The 18,917-nt window shown below is 33.3% G+C and overlaps 1 protein-coding gene across 33 annotated transcripts in view; it reads right to left on the reverse strand.

Moving 5' to 3' along the window:
- Positions 1–5,770: 5,770 nt before the first annotated feature.
- ADGRL3 (adhesion G protein-coupled receptor L3) overlaps positions 5,771–18,917 on the reverse strand; it is an 829,205-nt gene continuing 816,058 nt past the window's right edge. For 12 of the 33 annotated variants that reach the window (XM_058722441.1, XM_058722432.1, XM_058722424.1 and 9 more), the window contains 2 exons: positions 15,813–15,830; positions 5,771–13,898 (listed from right to left, as the gene is read on the reverse strand). In XM_058722441.1, the coding sequence (XP_058578424.1) occupies positions 13,099–13,898; positions 15,813–15,830 (818 nt within the window). In that variant the 3' untranslated portion in view covers positions 5,771–13,098. Of the gene's footprint in view, positions 13,899–15,778; positions 15,831–18,917 lie in introns of all 33 variants that reach the window. The other 21 variants (XM_058722430.1, XM_058722428.1, XM_058722425.1 and 18 more) reach the window with 2 other exon arrangements.

Here is an 18,917-nt window from a genome sequence, read left to right on the forward strand (position 1 = left end):
TACTATAACTAGTGTAATTGTTATGTCAACTACATGCAAGAATAAAAAGGTTTTTACAAAGGAGTTAGGGCTCTAGGTTCTTCTAAAATAGGAACATCTGATATTTCTATTCACAACTTCTCTCCCAGGGAGGGCATATAAATTGCATGTGAATTGATGGATCATTTCCCCTCTGGTCCCCTTCCCTGATTGTAACAGATACAAATAATCCATCATCGAATTCTTTCTTACTAATTTTGGGTAAAGCCTATTGAAGACAGTGCTCCAAGCAGGCATTACCATTTTATCAGTTGCCAAGAGAATAAAAACTTATTTGACATTCTGTTACTCTATCCATGAACGTTATGTGTTAAGTATCTAGGGAATTTAGAATTCACTTTAACAAGGATATTTTGGGATAGCTGTGACACTGTGCTGAATACCACGTGTATATACATGGTCTGATAACAAATATTCAGAGAAATCTTGAAGAAGCTTTTGATCCATGTAAACAATTCCTGATATGTGTCTGTGAATTTTGCCTGATGTAAAATTAATAACTGACTTTTTTTCTGCTATGATAATATTTATGGACTTTGAAACTAGTGATAGGAACCCAGATATTTTGAATAAGAATTTTTCTTCCGTTCATTAAATAATGAAAGATATGGGTAATAATCTAGCTGAATTTTATTTGAACGATATGTTATCCATTTTCATAAATTGGGAGGAAAAGCATATTTAGGTGATTAACTAGATTCATCTGAGGATAAGAAGTTTACTATTTTGGTCTTTCCCATACATCTTCCCTGCTTCAAAAAAAAAAGAAAAGTTGTGTAATATTTAAACATGATTAATGCAGATACTTATCCAATATTTATTAAACAGTTAACTCTGTGATTCTTAGCCCAGACTGCACATTAAATCACCTGTGAGCTTTTAAAATTAACTTATACCTGGGCACCATCCCTAGAGATTCTGATTTAATTGATATGGAGTGAGACATGGGCTATTTGTTTTTTATTTTTATTTTTATTTTTATTTTTTTAAATTTTTTTTTTCAACGTTTTTTATTTATTTTTGGGACAGAGAGAGACAGAGCATGAACGGGGGAGGGGCAGAGAGAGAGGGAGACACAGAATCGGAAACAGGCTCCAGGCTCCGAGCCATCAGCCCAGAGCCTGACGCGGGGCTCGAACTCACGGACCGCGAGATCGTGACCTGGCTGAAGTCGGACGCTTAACCGACTGCGCCACCCAGGCGCCCCTATTTGTTTTTTAAATATGCTCTTAGGTGATTCTAATTGAAGCCAGAGCTGGGAAACACTGAACTATTTTTATTGACCCTCATAATAACATATAAACATAGCAAAATAAGCTAATATTCTGTTTTCAAAATAAGTGAATAAAATATAACATTGAATTAGTGTGTTTTACACAGGGATTTGAATTAGTCTTGAGTCCTCAATCTTAGATATTACTCCGATTTGAATTTTTAAAGCCAAATGTTATTAGTTATTATTTTTAACCTTTTAGGCAATTTATAAACTACAGAAACTATGTACTTAATTTACAACTGTAAACACATTAATTTAAAAATTGTACATTATAGAAAAATAACATTCTATACTTAAAATTTTATTAAAAAAATTTTTTTTAACATTTTTATTTATTTTTGAGACAGGGAGAGACAGAGCATGAACAGGGGAGGATCAGAGAGAGGGAGACACAGAATCCGAAACAGGCTCCAGGCTCTGAGCCGTCAGCACAGAGCCCGACGCGGGGCTCGAACTCACGGACCATGAGATCATGACCTGAGCTGAAGGCCGCTTAACCAACTGAGCCACCCAGGCGCCCCATACTTAAAATTTTAAAACAAAAGACCAAGCTTAAAAAGAAAGTTTATATTCTTTTTTCACTTTCCTATTTCTTCTTGGTAGGTTTTTCTGCATTAACAGAATTAATGGAATTCTGTTTTCATCAGTTACAATGAAATTGTGACAATCACCACTGTGCTAAAGACTTTCTAAGAATGTGAGAAATTATTAGCTTTAGGACGTATAAAGCTTATATTTTAATTCACTTTACCTTTCCACAATGCCCCCCCACATTTAAAAATAACTGTGAATTTCTAGACCATGACTTAATTGGTAGAATCAACAGTATATACTAAGTAAAAAATACATATTGTCATATCTTATATAAGCAAAGCATGAATATCAAAATAAAAATAATAATGAGGTTTAGTGAGATGTTTTCACCATTTGGAAATATAAGGAGAATTATTATTTTGGATATCAGACAGGGTTCTTGCTTTTTAAAGAATCGTGATTATCTGAAGATCATGTTCATTATAATCTAATTCATAATTATCCGGGCATTTGTGTTTAATACCATGGTGTGTTTGACTTTATCACACTCAACACACAATTACCAATATAGACAAGATCTTTTATTTCAATTTATACATAACATCTTCGGAGCCTGTTAACATTCTTGATACTTTGGGATAGATATTAATATTTTCTGATCCTGTGACTGGGAGTGAATCCTAGGTAAAGCATCCCAAGTAAGTAGAAAACAGTGAGCTGACTTTCACCTCATTAGATATTATACTGAGACAAGATTCTTCACTGTCAATAAACAACAAACTTTTTAGTATTGTAATGAAACACATAATTATAACTATTTTTAGAAATGGATTTATCTATAAAATTCAAGATGATGTAACTTTCTGGGCATTCTTTAACTTTTCGATTTTTGCTGCATCTACCTGTGTGACTATTTCCCACTCTACATACAAATAGAAGACCAGCAAGTATCTCTAACTGCAACAATGAACTCTTTTACATACTCAAAAAATTAGTTTAAAATTTTCTAGTAAATATTTCTAGTGTGTTATATATAATGTTAATGAGGAAAATTCCACTTTGCTAAGATCTTTCTTATAGGCAATTGCTACATATATGTCTTTTACATATACATGCAATTACACATAGACACAAACACAGAAACACACACACACACAGTCTCCCCATTTTTCCATGTTATTTTGGACCCAAAATGATGGAGTAGAACAGTAATGGCTTCTGCTTCAGTTCTACTATATCCATAACCTACTTTGAGAATCCACTCCATATATATTTTCCAAAATATTAATAGATTTTTTTTTGGTAAAATTGAGAACTTTCTTGATTGTCCACAAAGAGAAACTCGTTTCCCCTTTTCTATAATATATCCCTTAGTATCCAAAAATAACCAGTTAGGGGAAAAATACCCTAAGGCATAATGTGTTACTGGGGAAGAAACAGAACGAGACAGTCGAAAACCTTGGTATTGGGAGAAGTGGCCACACAAATGTGTGAGCGCTTGTTTGAGATTGAAACCCCAGACTACCGGACTAACACAAATCAAAATTTGCATTATTTTTTTAATGTTTATTTATTATTTTTGAGACAGAGAGACAGAGCACGAATGGGGGAGGGGCAGAGAGAGAGAGAGAGAGAGAAAGAGAAGGAGACACAATCCGAAGCAAGCTCCAGGATCTGAGCTGTCAGCACAGAGCCTGACAGGGGAGATCATGACTGAGGCCCAAGTCGAACACTTAACTGACTGAGCCACCCACATGCCCCCCAAATTTGCATTTTAACAAGATTCTCATGTTATTCATGTGCACTTTACAAATGAGAACCACAGCTGTTGAGAATGAACTCTGTCTCCTGTTGCTGTAGCCAAATGGACTGGTAGCATTAGAAGATAGGGAACTATGCTAAAAGGAAGGGAGTCGATGGTTAGGGCAGAATTCTTACGGCAGGACTCATTTCATGAATTGTTCTTCCTCCACCTAAAGATTGGGACCAGACATTAGCGGAAATAATGTTACTATAACATTATCTTATCATGAGTTATAAAGTTATAAATTAATATTGGAGGGCGTCACACCTCCAGTATTTCATTAACATAAATTAGGGAAAAAAAACTCAGTTGTAAGAAAAATATTTTGGGTGGTGTATCACAAACTGAGTTCCATGGGTTAATAGTGCTCAATGCATTGCTCTTCAGGTTCCTTGAGGATTTCAGGGCCAGATAGTTTTACGAAAGAGCGCAATATATAGTACTCTTTGCAGTGTGTTCTCTGAAGTCTGCAATTAAAAAAATATCTATTTTACTTTGTTTAATCTGGCATCTCCAAATATAATTAAACTTAGAACCATTTTTTTCCATCAAATAAGACCATTTGAAAACAGATTATAAAATGGTGTATTTGATCACTAGAAGTACAGCTGTTAAAACCGTTTTATAAAGATTAAATACTGAGAAATTGCATACATAAAGACAAAGAAATGTGCAGTTATTATGCTGTTTTGATAAGGGATGAAATAATCCTATAGATCAGTGTGAACCTTTCACTAGAATTTGATGTGGGTGTATAGTACTATTCTTTATCCATTATGTGTATTGGGGGTGAGGGTGTAAAAATACAAACAAGATACTAGTACTAACTCAGAATGTGTTTCAGAATTTTCTAAATAAGGGTTTCATGTGCACCAAGTACAGCATATATATCTATATATATATGGTGATACATATATATCACGCTATATATGTAATACACTTTTACACATATATATCACATACAAAATAGATAGTGTATTTACATTGTTTTGTTTATTTTTTCAGATATTATATTTACTTTAGAAATGAGCTTAGAAAAGTAATTTGTTCAAAGATAAAGAATTGGTGAAACCTCAGTCCGCCAATAAAATGGAGTTTACATAAACTTTGAGTGTCTCAAAAGTAGATTCCGTATGTTTTCAATGATTCCTTGGCTGTCTGTTACCCCCGGCTTCTTATTTAAATGAAAAGGGCTGGGTTAATTTTTTTTCAACGAATCATTTAGTTGATACAGTATAACATTGTAAAAAAACTCAAAATGGACTTTAGGCTGCGAGAGTGTGTTTCAAAACTCACTAGCTTTATGACTGTGAGATCTGAATTTCAATGTCCTCTGTAAAGTGAGCATGAATAAAAATCCATTTCACTGTATTATTAGAGAGATTAAATGAAGCAATGCAAAGTACCAGGCACATCCTGGGCACTCAGTATCTGAGGATTCCTCTTAATTTCTTTTCAAAATATCTCTTATGAAAATGTATTTTTAACATTATAAGGGAGAAATATCTGGATTAGATTTTCCCAGCTGATATTTTGTTCATTTTTCTGATGCTCAGTGTTAGTAAACTAAATAATCAGAATCCCTGACACTACAAAATGATGATTATATAATGTCTATCTTTGTGATCCGCAACATACACTAATATTGATAGGGCCCTTTATTCAAAAGAGGAAAAGCATGTCACAGCACAGACCTCTGTAGTCTTCTGTGCACCAAAGTCATCAGTGACTGACTGTCCTTACTTCTACCCAGCAATACCCTAGTTTGAGGTGGGAAGAAATAAGATCAGGGGACAGATATGACTACATTTGATTATATCTCAGTATCAGCAGACTTTAAGGGCACGCAGTTCTTAATTTAACTTCCTATCTTTTCTGGAAAGAACAAATACCCTCATAGATACCTTGGGTGGTGGCAGCTCTCTGAAAAAGTTAAAAGAGAAAAAAAGAATAAAAGCCCTTGCATTTTACTTTGGATGTGTGAAGAGAAGGGTGGCACGGTGTAGGGATAGCAAGGAAATATATTAGGAGTCTATGTTTCAATTATCCTGCAGTCTGAAAAACTGTCCCAAAACCAAAGTTTTGGTACTCCCATATAATAACAGTGACTACATCACTTATTGTTTACTGACATTTTTTATTGAGGTTTGTAGCTCATGATTTTACATGTGATTGTACAGAGCATTTAAGAAAAAAAAAAGAGGTTGGAAAGGTTGTACAAGGGAAAAAAAATCCAATAGATAGAAACCTGGTAGGTGTATATGATAAGATTAATTCCACATGTAAATATATGAGAATGGTAAGAGACCAGAGCCTGCGATAGCTATATTCTTGTTCCTAAAAAGAGAAATTGTTCCTATCAATGAGAAATAACTTAATTAGTTGTTATTTTTAAAAATAAACTATCATTTTAAAAAAAGATATATTTTGAATTAGATTTAATGATTGGCAAGTGGGAAAACAGTGTGGAAAAATGTCCCAGATTATCCTTCTACTTCCAATGCATTTACAGAAGCCAAATGAAAGGAAATCCAGCTGACTCTACACTTACTGAATTTGGAGGTCATAGGCAAAGAATAGTGTTAGAATATACAAAGACTTGTTTATAAATGAACACATTCTGATTGTCTACAGCTGTTTCAAGACACATCATTTTTATTACTTAGAATGGTAAAGGAAATCTTTATTCTGAAATGAGGCATGAAAACCAACTTTAAATGTTTTTTTCCTCATCTTTCTTGATTCATGATGGTATTTAAAACATAAGACATTGTGACAACTTGAAATTCAAGGCATTAAAAATGCTCTCCAACATGAGGCAGTGGTCAGCAGAAGAGGACATTGTGTTCTAGTCACTGTATTCTGTATCCCCAAAGACCTCTACCTACTGTTAAAGGGTTGATGACATTCTTGATTTTTGCCAAACACCTTTTGAAGTCAACCAGTCCATTTCATTTTGAAGCCAGGATCATTTACCAGTTTTACCTTCAGAAGAATCAGGGAATTTTTAACCTTTAAAAAGCTACTTCAGGTATGGATTTCAAACACATTTCCTTGCCAATGTAGTGTGAAATTCTGCAGTCTTGGGCCATTGAGACAAACTTAACTCTTTTTAAATTTAAAATCCTCCAATATTGGACTAACTGTAAAATTTTAATAACCTCAGATCACAGAGTGGAACATTCTCATTTTAAAATCACTCATTCTGAATGGCAATGTTAATCTAAATTAGATCCTTAGGAGTCGGCTTTCCTTTCCTCTTCTTTCAAGCTCTTTTCTTTAGCATTCTAGAATGAAAGAAGCATTGGGAATACTTTTAGACACATTTGGATTATGGAGTACTTTGATACATGTCATACAACTGTCTGCAGAATTTTACGAATTGACTACAATAATTGAAGAGAGAAAGGACTTGAGAGTAAAATTTTCAGCTGTGTAATTATTTGTTCAGTCTCAATGTAATATTCATATATATAATAAATTAGCCTATAATATGCATATTGCTTGGTTACGGATTATTTTGCACAATGTACGTAATTCCAATTTAATATTAATTTAATGTTTATTAGAAAGATTCATAATAAAGCTCTAAAAGGTGCATAGCTACTGGTAGCATTAACTGTGTTGGCATACAATAGAATAAGCAGATTAGAGAGTGAAAGTGAATTGAGGCAAAAATACTTATATCTAAGAAACATTTATAAAAATCCATGTATCCTTGAGATAAGGTGTGGCTAGACAAGAAATATCTAAGGAGTGCTGAAAGTGTTTAGAGTTTCCTGTGTAAACAGCAGGATAAAATTATCATATGGTATACTTCAATTTTTGTTTTAACACACCAGTAGCACTTGTTATACTGTTTAAAGTTTTTACCACTCTAAACAATTTCATTTTTTCCTGGATTTTTTTTTCTTTTGAACTTGAATTTAGGTCCTGCTGCCTCACCATAAGTATGCCAACTTGGATCTGCCCTTCTTCTGTTCATATTGTGATGGAAAAGACTTGCTTATCCCAACAGAGGTTTTTCCTTGTGTAGTCTTCCTCGACTTCTCCATTATAAATCAAAGTTCTCCTTTCACGTGCCTTCTTAAAAATCATAGTTTGCCTTTACCTTTGAAATACTCTGATGGGACACAAGTGAAATGAGAAAAGTTTGTGTGACATACTATTAAGAGAGAGAAATAAACATCAAAACATAGCTGAAATGAAGACATTTGAATAATAACCTACAGGTCCTGGATGTTGGAGACGTGCTTTTAATTTTTTTAAAGAGGGTAGGGCAATAAGTTTATTGAAAATGAAAATATGCAAAACTATAGTAACTACCTGTTATATTGCAAAAATCACAAAGTTTGCAATATTGTAAACAAGCTATTTCTTCTGCAAGCTGTAAATAAAAGGAATCAAAGTATGTAAGTGTATAGGTGAAAGTTAAAGATTGATTTCCCTTTTAAAGCAAAAGTGAAGTAGAAACTAATCAGGTTAATTAGAAAATAGGAAAGATTCCTCTTATGGCCTAAGCAGGAAAGAAGCAGCTACCAACATTTTAATTTAGAAATGAAAATTTAGATATTTATCAATATTTTTTCAGATGGCTTCAGAAGTATGTATTTGCTGATTACAAAATTGAATTTCTGGTTGGGATCCATCAAATCTATCTTATGAGCTCAAAGAAGCTTTCCACGTAGAATTCATTTGCACAAAAATGCTTCCATAAGCTATTTTCTAATGTTGCTGTTTCACTCTTGTGCTCCCATGTTCCTAACTAATTTATTACTGTGCAGAAATCTAACAGAGGATGTATGTAAAGTATTTTTAGAAATGCATGGTAATTTTTTATGTTGTGAGTTATAATTATGAACCACTAAACATGAACTCATCAAATCTTAATACCTTGGTACTACATATACTAGAAGATCGTACATATTGTTATTTTATCTCAAATAGTTTTGTAACAGAAGAAAGGACATTCTTGTCAATATTTTTAGAATTGCTCAAAATCAAATTAGAGTCTGGGTTTCTTTCTTTCTCTCTCTAAATTTGCAGTAATATAGTAGTTCTGTAGTGTTTTTGTTTTTTCTAAAACACCTCAAGCAGTAGCACTTTGGTATAATACTAACGCACAACTTCTGAAAACAAATGCTTCTTTCACTAATAGGAGCTGATTATTGATTAGTCTGGAGTTGATCTTTAGACAACCCAGAAACTGGTTTCCCTCTCCCTTTTGTTCTCTATACTGCAGAAAGTCAGTCTTTAAAAGTTTTTAATGTCATTTTTTAAACTAAGTAAACCTTTGTCAATGGATTGGAACATGTGTGGGGGAAAAAGCTGAAGATACTGGCTAAAATTAAGTCCATGGGTTCTATATGACTATTACTAATTCTCTTATATGTTTATCTCTATTACCATGAAAAGTTTCGTCACACCAACTAATTTTTTAAAAACACTAAATCTTAAAGATCTTTTATCAATATGTTGACATTTTTAGGTTAATGGGGATTTTCAAAGTATATATCATAAACTACACTTTAGTTTTGAGTCTTTGTGAATTTGCCTGATAGGAAGTTAAGGATATTTCCATTATCTACATTTTATTAATACAGTTTCCTGATTATTTTCACTTTGACATAATTGTTCTCATGCAAGTTCTGTTTTGTCATGATTATTTAAGCATGGCAATTTATTATTCAACTATAGTATTTTTTACTTTTAATAGAGTGGAAATGGAGGGATGTTCAAAAACTTAAATTGAAATTCAAATCTATTTTTCCTTCACAAAATGTAGTTTTCTCCATAAATATTATCAATTAGGAACATGGGCTTTGCAACAATCCAACAGTCTGTGAGTCAACTAGACACGAGATCTGTTAGCTAGTGTCCTGCAAAGTACCTTGGGAGATAGACCTCAAAAGAAAAAAAAAAAAAAAAAAAAGCTCGAGAGTAAAATATTACAAAAATATTATTTTACTAGGAAATAATAATTGGTTTGTTTTATTGGCATAACTTTTACTTCCAGCTATCCAAATGATGTGCTATGTAGGTACAGTCCGTCTGCTTGATGAAAATTTAGTTTTTTATAGAATTTCAGATAAGTATATCAGAAGTAGGCAGATAAGTAAGTCATGAATGGCACAGGGTATTGAAATATAGTCAACCAAAGGTGGCAAAAAAACAATAAACTTTTTAAAAATTATTAATTTGTCAATAGCTATGCATGAAAATACATGTGAAAAAAAGTCAAGTTTAGGAACTCAAGCCTTGCTAGTATAAAAAGGACTAAATGAATACATGTTAGATATACACAAATTTCTATTGAAATGTACACATAATTAGCTCCTATATCTACTGTTTTGTTTCAGTATAGTCACATAAAATTTGAGGGAACAATCTCTTTCTGTAAAAGTCTTTGGGATCTTGTCTCTCTGATAGCACATCAATTGTGATGTATTCGAATTCAAACATCTCACCCTTTCATCTTTATGCAAGGGCTTGGTAGTAACTGACAGTCCTAAATGGCCTTCTGCACCAGTTATGTATTCAAGTGATTTTCTTCAGTTGGTCTGTGTAAAGCTGGGGAGGCTACCTGTTTCAAATTCCATGTAATGACACATAAAAGATAGCGGGCAGGGAGGTAGCAATATCAGAAAATCAGAATTGGCAGCCTCAGCAAGCTGACTTGAGGTAGTTTCCCCATTGTTCTGTGAAACTAGCTTCTTACTGACGAGCTGCTTTCATATAGATCTCTGCTGAATTGGCGAAACAAGCATAAGCGCTCATAATCCACAGGCCAACTTTAGACAAGTTGTCTAAAAGGGGCTTTTTCATTTATTCTATGCAACAGATAGGCAAACCACCTTTCAGGTGCTAATATTGCCATAGTGTGGGATGTGAAAACCTAATTACCATTAAAGCTTGAGGTTCTCCTGCAACTCAAGAACAATTCTAGAGGCTTAAAAATTACTCGTGTTAAGTGACTAAAAAGGAATGATGCATAAAACATTCTGAGGTGAATATTAAGATTATGATGTACTCTGGCCCAGCACAGAATTCTTTCTTTTGTCATATATTCTTAAACTATATAGAGATTACTGGTTATTCCATAAACTATTCCATCTCATCTTAAGTTAAGAAATTAATTAATAGGTGGGTGGTGTTCAGATTTGGGGGGGGGAAAGAAGTCACCAAAATATCATACACTACAAGATAAATTACAATTTGGCAAATTCATTCTAGCTTTGCTCTAGAAGGGACTCTATGTTTAGACACTGCTGGTAAAGGTTCTTCAGTAATTGGAGATCTAGAAAGTTTCTTTGAAAGGACTTTGTTTCACATATGGGGCAAGAAAAATTAGCATAAAAATGTCTTCTACTATCTTTATAAAATGGATATTCTCTTTGCCATTAAACTGGCAGCTTTGAGCCAACTGAATGACTTTAAATTTCTGACATCAAAATAGAACTTACAGGAAAGGAAAATAAGTGACTCACCCCCTCTTCAATTCAATACATAAATCTCTGATTGAAGCTGGTTTTTATAGTAAGCATGATGGCTGCTGCTTATAAAATAAGCACATAGTAGCTTATATTAACCTGCTTAAAAGTAAGTTATGCATCTTATTTCATTCAACATAAACATGCCCATCCCATTTTTCTGGTTTACTTTGCAAAAATGGTAAAATTTTGTGCTTAGGTTATTCTTCTAGGCAGATCTGATTTCTATTGCATGGCTCATTTGGGCCTTAGAGTAATCGATTAGCAAAGTATATATAATGAAAACAGAAGGAAAGACGAGAAAAATGAAAAGAATAATTCATCATATAGTACATACATCAAAACAATGTCTTCTAAATCTCAATCAGTTGTTTATTGGTTGGCAAACAAGTTTCACTTTTACAACAAATATTAGTAATGAGGTCATCCAACTTTGAGACCATACAAAATGGATCATAAATTTAAAAAAAAAATTATATGTGCTGCTAATTTACCTCTTGTATTCCTACATTACTTAAAATCCTGTCAAATAAATAAATTTTCCTGTTAATGAACAGAAGAGTTTAAAAAAATCACTTCAAAATAACTTGACCTTTCATTTCTTACTACAAGGGAGTGAATTTCCTTTAAAAATTGGTAGTGCGGGTGCCCACTTGGGGATCAGACTGAGCATTCAGCACTTTAATGCCTATGGGATACCGTTTTTTTTTTTTTTCACATGCAGAAGCCCCACTAGTTCTATTGACGCCTCTTGACTTCTAGAATCATAGCTACTGTCTTGGTGATCAACTGCTTGCCAAATATACTTTGCATTACAACAGATGTATACTGTAAACATAAAAGTTCGTCCTGCTCTAATCTGCAAAAATGCTCTTGGAAATATTCTGACTGAATAAAGATATATAGTGAGGGAAGGAAGTCTAATTTTATTTATTTTATTTTTTTGTAAAAAATAATTTGTTTGCATTACTAGAAAATGATTCTTATAAAGTGATAGTTTCATTTATTTATTTATTTATTTATTTTTTGCCAGGTGAAATTTTAAAGAAAAAATAAAGGAAAAATAAAAGGAAAGAAAAAAAGAACTAAGGAAAAAGAGAAGAAAAAGCAAAGAAAATGAAGGAAGAAAGAAAAGAAGGAAGGAAGGAAGGAAACTTTGCTCTTTTACTGGCAGACAAACTTGCAAGACCAGCACAAAAGAAAAAGAAAAAATATCTCTTTTTTTCCACTACATTAACAGGACTCAAATTCTGGAGGAACAGAAAGCTGACTATATGTGCAATGCTAGTATCTGTACATTACATAGAAATTGTTCAATTTTTTTTCTGCCATTAGTTTTATCATCAGTTAATACAGCAAATCATAAAATATGCATTTAGCATATAATTCTAGAATTCCCCTCCATTTCATTATTAATTTGTTGTTTTATTTTGTATTCCACAGCTATTCCCACTGTGGTGAATTCAGGTTGTGAGTGACTAAAAACCACTATGTGATACAGTTTTGCTTTGTTTTTATGTTTGTTTGTGCAGCACTCCAATCTAGATGCAGCATTGTTACTAATGTCAAACAACTGTTCTGGCCTTTTAAAAATCAGGTCCTTGTAATTATAGTAACAGAGCATCAGAGATGTTAGAACAAACACAACATAATTCAACAAGGCCACAATGAGCGCCATTTTCTTCATATCTCGTTCATTAACATAATGAAGTCTCCATCTGAGGGGGAAAAGACAAGAAAGGAGAGGGCACAGGGGAATTTCAGCAGTTATCTTTCTCCCCTGGGCTGACCTAAAAATCCCAGTTAAAAAAAAAAAAAGTCTGAAAGTTTGTGTTTGTCTTTCAAGAACAGCATAAAGATTTAGGAGTACACACATTATTACCACTGCTTATATCAACTCAGAACAGTCAACCAGGTGTTAGCAGTTTTGTCGGTTTCAATTTCTGTGTCATCTTCTATAGACTAGTGACCAAATGAGCTGGTCCTTTTGAACTTCCCTCTGGAGGGGTCCCATCTTTGTTTGGAGGAACTATAAATCCATCACTGCTACCGCGACCTAGCTGATAGTAGGTGTGCAGCTGATGGACGTGGTTTCTGGAGCCTAGGTTTGGCATGCTTTTGTAGTAAACATCTTCGGCATCACCACATTTGGCCGGTGGGGGTTCGGTCTGGGTGCTGGTGGTAACGCTCTCTGTGGCAGGCACACCAGCCAGTGCTGGCATGCTGGTGTACAGAGAGTCCCTATGGGGTGACTGGAGATCTTCTGTGTGCTCGTTGGTTAGCAAAGGGAAAAAACTCTCACTGTGGTCTTGGGGGAGCCGCCTTCTGGTGTAATGGTGTGGCTGGTGGTTCTCTGTGGAGTAGACTCTTGGGGGAAGCAAAGGAGCATCAGATTCCTCATGAATGAGTTCCAGGCCCAAACTCTCCTCGTGGTTGAAGGAGGTGGCGTCATCCAGGACAATGGCATCATCTTCACTCCCACTGCCAAGGTTATTCACCAGCTTGTTCATCAGATTCCTGTTCTGTTCACTGGAGCGCTCGTGGTTGTTCAGGTAAGACGGGATATAGTTGGAAGTGAGTTCCTTCAGAATCTTTTTCTCTAGGGCGGTCTCATTGTGGTTATAGCCACGGTCTATGATTTGCACACAGTTGCTCAGGTATTCGCCACTGGCAATGCTGTAACTATTGCCATGGTTACCATTCAGTGGTAGAGTATCCATGACACTTGTATCCCTGGCATTGTTCAGAAGCCCCTCTGAAAAAGATTACAAAACACTATGACATTTACATCCATTTGGCCACAGAACACACACACAAACACAAAGGCAGAAACATCCGACTATGAAGTATGTATAAATTGCTAGCACGTTTAATTAATTATAAAATGGTTGGAAACAAAACATACTATTAAGTCTATATGTACACATTTCTATATACACTTGGGGACAATTGATAGGAACCTTATAAATGGAAAAGTATCTAAAATAATTCTTTAAAATAACAATTTAAAAAACCTATAAATTTGTAGTTTCCACACAAACATTGCCTGATACTATTTGAAACATATTTGGTTATAACTTAGAAAAAAAATAACGCAAAATTTTGGTGTAATCATTCATAGCTTTCAATTTATACACATCAAAGTCAATTTAATAATTCATTACCTTTAATTTTACATGTTGTTTTAACATTAAAATAGGCATAATATTAACATAATTCATGTGTGGTACTTTGAATATTCTGGTCAAAAGTGAAAGAATCAAGCAGCTTCTAATAATTTGATATATAATTTTGCAAGATTAAACATAATTCCTACACACAAAACCACAAAAGGATTATGTTAAATTTGTCAAAATGATGTAGTCATGAAATAATGCTCAGTCAAATAAATGGCACATCAAAATAATATGCATCTAGGAACTTTCAAAACAAAAATATTTAGATTTACTTTCTAATATCATTTTCTACATATTAACCCATTAGCGATTATTTAGGGTCATTAGGTAATACTACAAAAGAATGTGTAAAGACACAGGTATCTGATTCCTAAAAACATAGTGTCAGTATTAAAGATTCCATGTCATAATGAGTGATGACTTTGTGTGCATATTAAACTTTGAATTTAAAAGAGATTGAACATTTTATTCTGGGAAGAAATAGTTGCAGTGAAATAAAATTTAACCACATGCTTCTTCAAGGTTTTTGCATTCTCTTGAATGAACAGAAATCCGAGAATCTATAATAGTTCCAAAATCAGTTCAAATGCAACCACGAAAGAAAATAAAACACAAACATTTAACCAATACTCATAAGTAAGAAAGGATATTTCTTTACAGAACAATTAATTGAAGAATTCTATTAAACTTCTCAATACACTGCTAACTTGTGAAAATATAACATTCATTCTATATCTGTGATGCAGTTATGTTTATCAAAACTGAACTCCTTCTTTGCTGGTTTAAATAAAGTGTCCCAAATGTATCAATTTATATATGGACTTTTGCTGCATACTCTGTATTCAAAGTAACAGTTTCTAAAGACAGGAATGCATAAAATTCATTAAAAAGCAGCCATCACAGACATAGGGTGAAGCGATTTATTTTCATGTTATAAGATATCTTGTAGACAAATCCACAATGTTAAGAAAAATAAAAGTAAATGTTCTTTAAAGGGCCATATGTGATGGGTGATTGCTGCTGTGGAGGCTGCCATGGTATGCATGATGGTTATGGCTGAGTGACTGATGCATTGAAACGTGTGTATTACTTCCGTTGTCAATGCATTAGGTACAGGTCGGAAACAACCATAGTAAAATAAAGTGGATATGCTGCATGTGACATATATGTGTATGATGGAATGTAGTAATAAAAAATAAAAGCTTATGAATTACTTAGCAAAAATAAATGCTTAATTTAAAAACAATTTAACTCACACAAACATTACATGAGACTTAACAACTATGTTGATTATGTGACACAGTAAAAGAATCAGACAACAAAAGCGTCTAATCTCTATTAACGTAAATTTATATAAGTCGATTCATAGGCTCTTTAGTTTTTAAATTGTGAGATGAACTGTTTTTAATAACTACATCATCTATATGTGATGCAATAAAAGTGAACTAAAAAAAATTACATTTGATATGCAATGTTTAGCTTTACTCCCATACTTGTCTCTCTGTAGGGCTCTAAACGACAGCATGAAGAAAAGGAAAGAAAAAACAACAAGTAAGCTTACAGCGACAGTAGAAGAAACATGAGTAAAAAGCAAATTGATGATATGCAGAAAAAAGAGTCAAAGGAAATAATTTCCACTGCCCCCAAATTCATGAGTCTGTGTTACATGGTTTATCATAATTAAAAATACTGAAATGTTAGTCAGAAAATAAGAACCCCCCCTTAACACATGCTAATAAAATGAGTCTTTAATAAGCGTTTCTACAGTTTATAACAAATTTTAAACAAAAACACATCTATTTTAAAGTTAAGATTATCACACCAACCAAGGAGAGTAAAGATTTGAAGGCAAGCCATGACGATTCCCACAACTGCATTTCAATATTGCATATATTTACGTGTATGTATGTTTGAACATACCTGCTTCTAAGAAATGTTATTTAATTTTAAAAATTTTCAGTAAAATTATAAATAAAATCTTTAGCATGTACACAGAGAAAAAAACCACAGTTGTAGGTTTCCATATTTGTGTCTTTTTTCCTTTATGAATCTTTTTTTTCCACATAAAAAGGTTATATTTCCCCCATTATAACTATCCAAATGCTTCTTATCATTTGTGAATAATACTGATCAGAACTGTCATTTCTGGAGCTCATATTCAAAAGTCGTGTAACTTTGAAAAAAGAAAATGGTTAAATCCAACTGTTATTCTGTATCAAGACAACAGGAGGGGAAGAAAAATACCACCATCAGTGTCCGGTTTTCTTCTGGATTCTTGCACAATCATGCAATCAAACATTTTTAGAACTGATCCTTTAAAAAACAATCCTGGCAAAATTATTTTTTAAAAAACACTCCTATTTTAATCAGGTCATGAAGGACGGCTCTTGCTGATTTTGTTTACAGGAAGGTTAAATCATCCTAAAATCAAAACCAGGAAATTCATTGGGCTAGATCCTTTCAGGAGATTCCAGCTTGTTAGAATTTCACCATTCCTTTAAGAGATGGTTTTTGCACTTAAAAGTTGATTTGCTTTTCAGAAAAAAGACTGACTTTATTTCAAGATGGAGAGGAAGGTTCTCTTAATAAAGTTTCAAAATAGCTTTAGAAAAAATAATTTGAAATAAAGAGCCAAACCAGTATACTAACAGATGCAAATCGTTTGTAAGCTCATTATGGCTCCTTCCTTAAATGACAGAATTTTAGAACTGGAAAGCCTATGAGAGATAATTGAAGCTCAATTCCTGCTTCTCAGAGATGAGGGAACTCCAGCCAAAATAGGCTGAACCTTATCTAACTCCACCCTGCTAACAGTGGAAGAACTGAAATCAAAAAGAAAATCTTGTAGATTTCCTCTGTGCCCTACTATCTCGTTCTTCCACCTGCCTTAGGCTTTGAAGCCATCATAGAACATTTATTTATATATTTTATAATATAATCTTGTATTCTTACCACCTATCATGTATTCTTCATTATATCCTGTCCTAAGGGTATGTCTTTCTTTAAGTTTTATGGTAGAATTAGTTACTTTAAAATGTAAATTATTTTGTGAAATCATGACTTCGGCTCTATATGCTCTCTTGATAGGTTAATCTATAACAAGATTTATCTTGCAAAAATTGAATTTTCTAATCCTGATAAGAATATAATGGTCCAGAAATACAATGCATGAAGTTTTCAAAAATGTCCACAGATAGAATCTCAATCCAATATAATAAAAGCATATTATTCATCTTTATTCCTAACTCTATATGCTTCAGTAACTCTATGAACACATCTCTACATATTTTAAATAAAGGCATTACAAACAAATATGGATACTTATATCTGAATGCTCCTTTGCTTGGATGGTCTTAGTGCAACTGAATTAGAGGACCCAATAGAACAGAACCAAGTGGTACTTCAACATAAACCACTCCAGTACATACCGAGCCACCTATATTTCATGTAAGATTTCCCCTTGCCAGTAAGAATATTAAGTGCATTCATCTGAAAGCATAAGATTAGTAGCAATATGACAATCACTAAGATTTATTTGGGGTCAGTGGTAAAAAGAATGATTTTAAGCACTACCATAGTTTAATATCTTAAAAAATATTAAAACATTAAGCCATTAAATAATTTCACCTCTGACTCTGAGAAACATTAATAAAAATTGTTTGCTCTTGTTTTTAAGAAAAGTCAGTAGTATTTATTTAATTTGCTGGGAAAAACAATAAACCCATTCAGAAGAATCATTTGTGTATTTATTGATCATCGTAAATTCCACAGGAATAAAACCTTATATGTATATGGTATTACTTTAAATTCGCATCTACAGAATTTCACTTTGAGAGTGTTTACAATAGTGTTCCATCCTTAGAAAAATCGCCTAATTTATGATTCCAGTAAAAATAAAACAGGACAAGAAAGCAGATATTGAATTAGGGAAGACATACAGATTAATAATTGTTAGTTTTTTGTTACATAAGACATTAGAAATTATATCTGAATAATCAAAAAAGCTAAACAAAATGTGGTCTAAATTTTTACATGTTCTGAAACAATATTCAATAAGTAAAACAATTTTTAGTGTTTTTCCAACTCTGCGTAAAGTGAATAATGTAGAATAGATTTAATTTGCAGATATGGTATAAATCTTCACTTAACATCACTGAAAACGTACTAAGATGTCAGCACATTGCAAAATGTTTATAATGACACAATTATCTGTAACTTAACCTAATTTAAAAACAAAAAACAAAAAAACCCCAGCCTGTATAAGGTCTGCTGACTTGTTCTGTTAAGCCACATTTGTTATGTTGTGAAATATACAACAAGTGTTATGTACACTTCACTGAGGGCCACAATAAAATAGGGACATTGACAGAGGAGAGACAATTTAGAGAGGGAACCACCAGGAAGGACCCAGAAACTATCTCGTATTGATGGCACCAGGGTGGTTTTACTGGGGAAATGGAGGACTCAAAGAAGCCAGATCAATTGCTTTCAAAGTATTTAAAAGGATTGACACAGAAAGCAGAATACTTTGCTCTTCCTTGCTCTAGAAGGCAAATCAAAGTATCATGGTCAGAGGCAAATTTCAGCTCAGTGGAAGG

This window comes from Neofelis nebulosa, chromosome 3, assembly GCF_028018385.1.
Source record: "Neofelis nebulosa isolate mNeoNeb1 chromosome 3, mNeoNeb1.pri, whole genome shotgun sequence".
Classification (NCBI taxonomy): domain Eukaryota; kingdom Metazoa; phylum Chordata; class Mammalia; order Carnivora; family Felidae; genus Neofelis; species Neofelis nebulosa.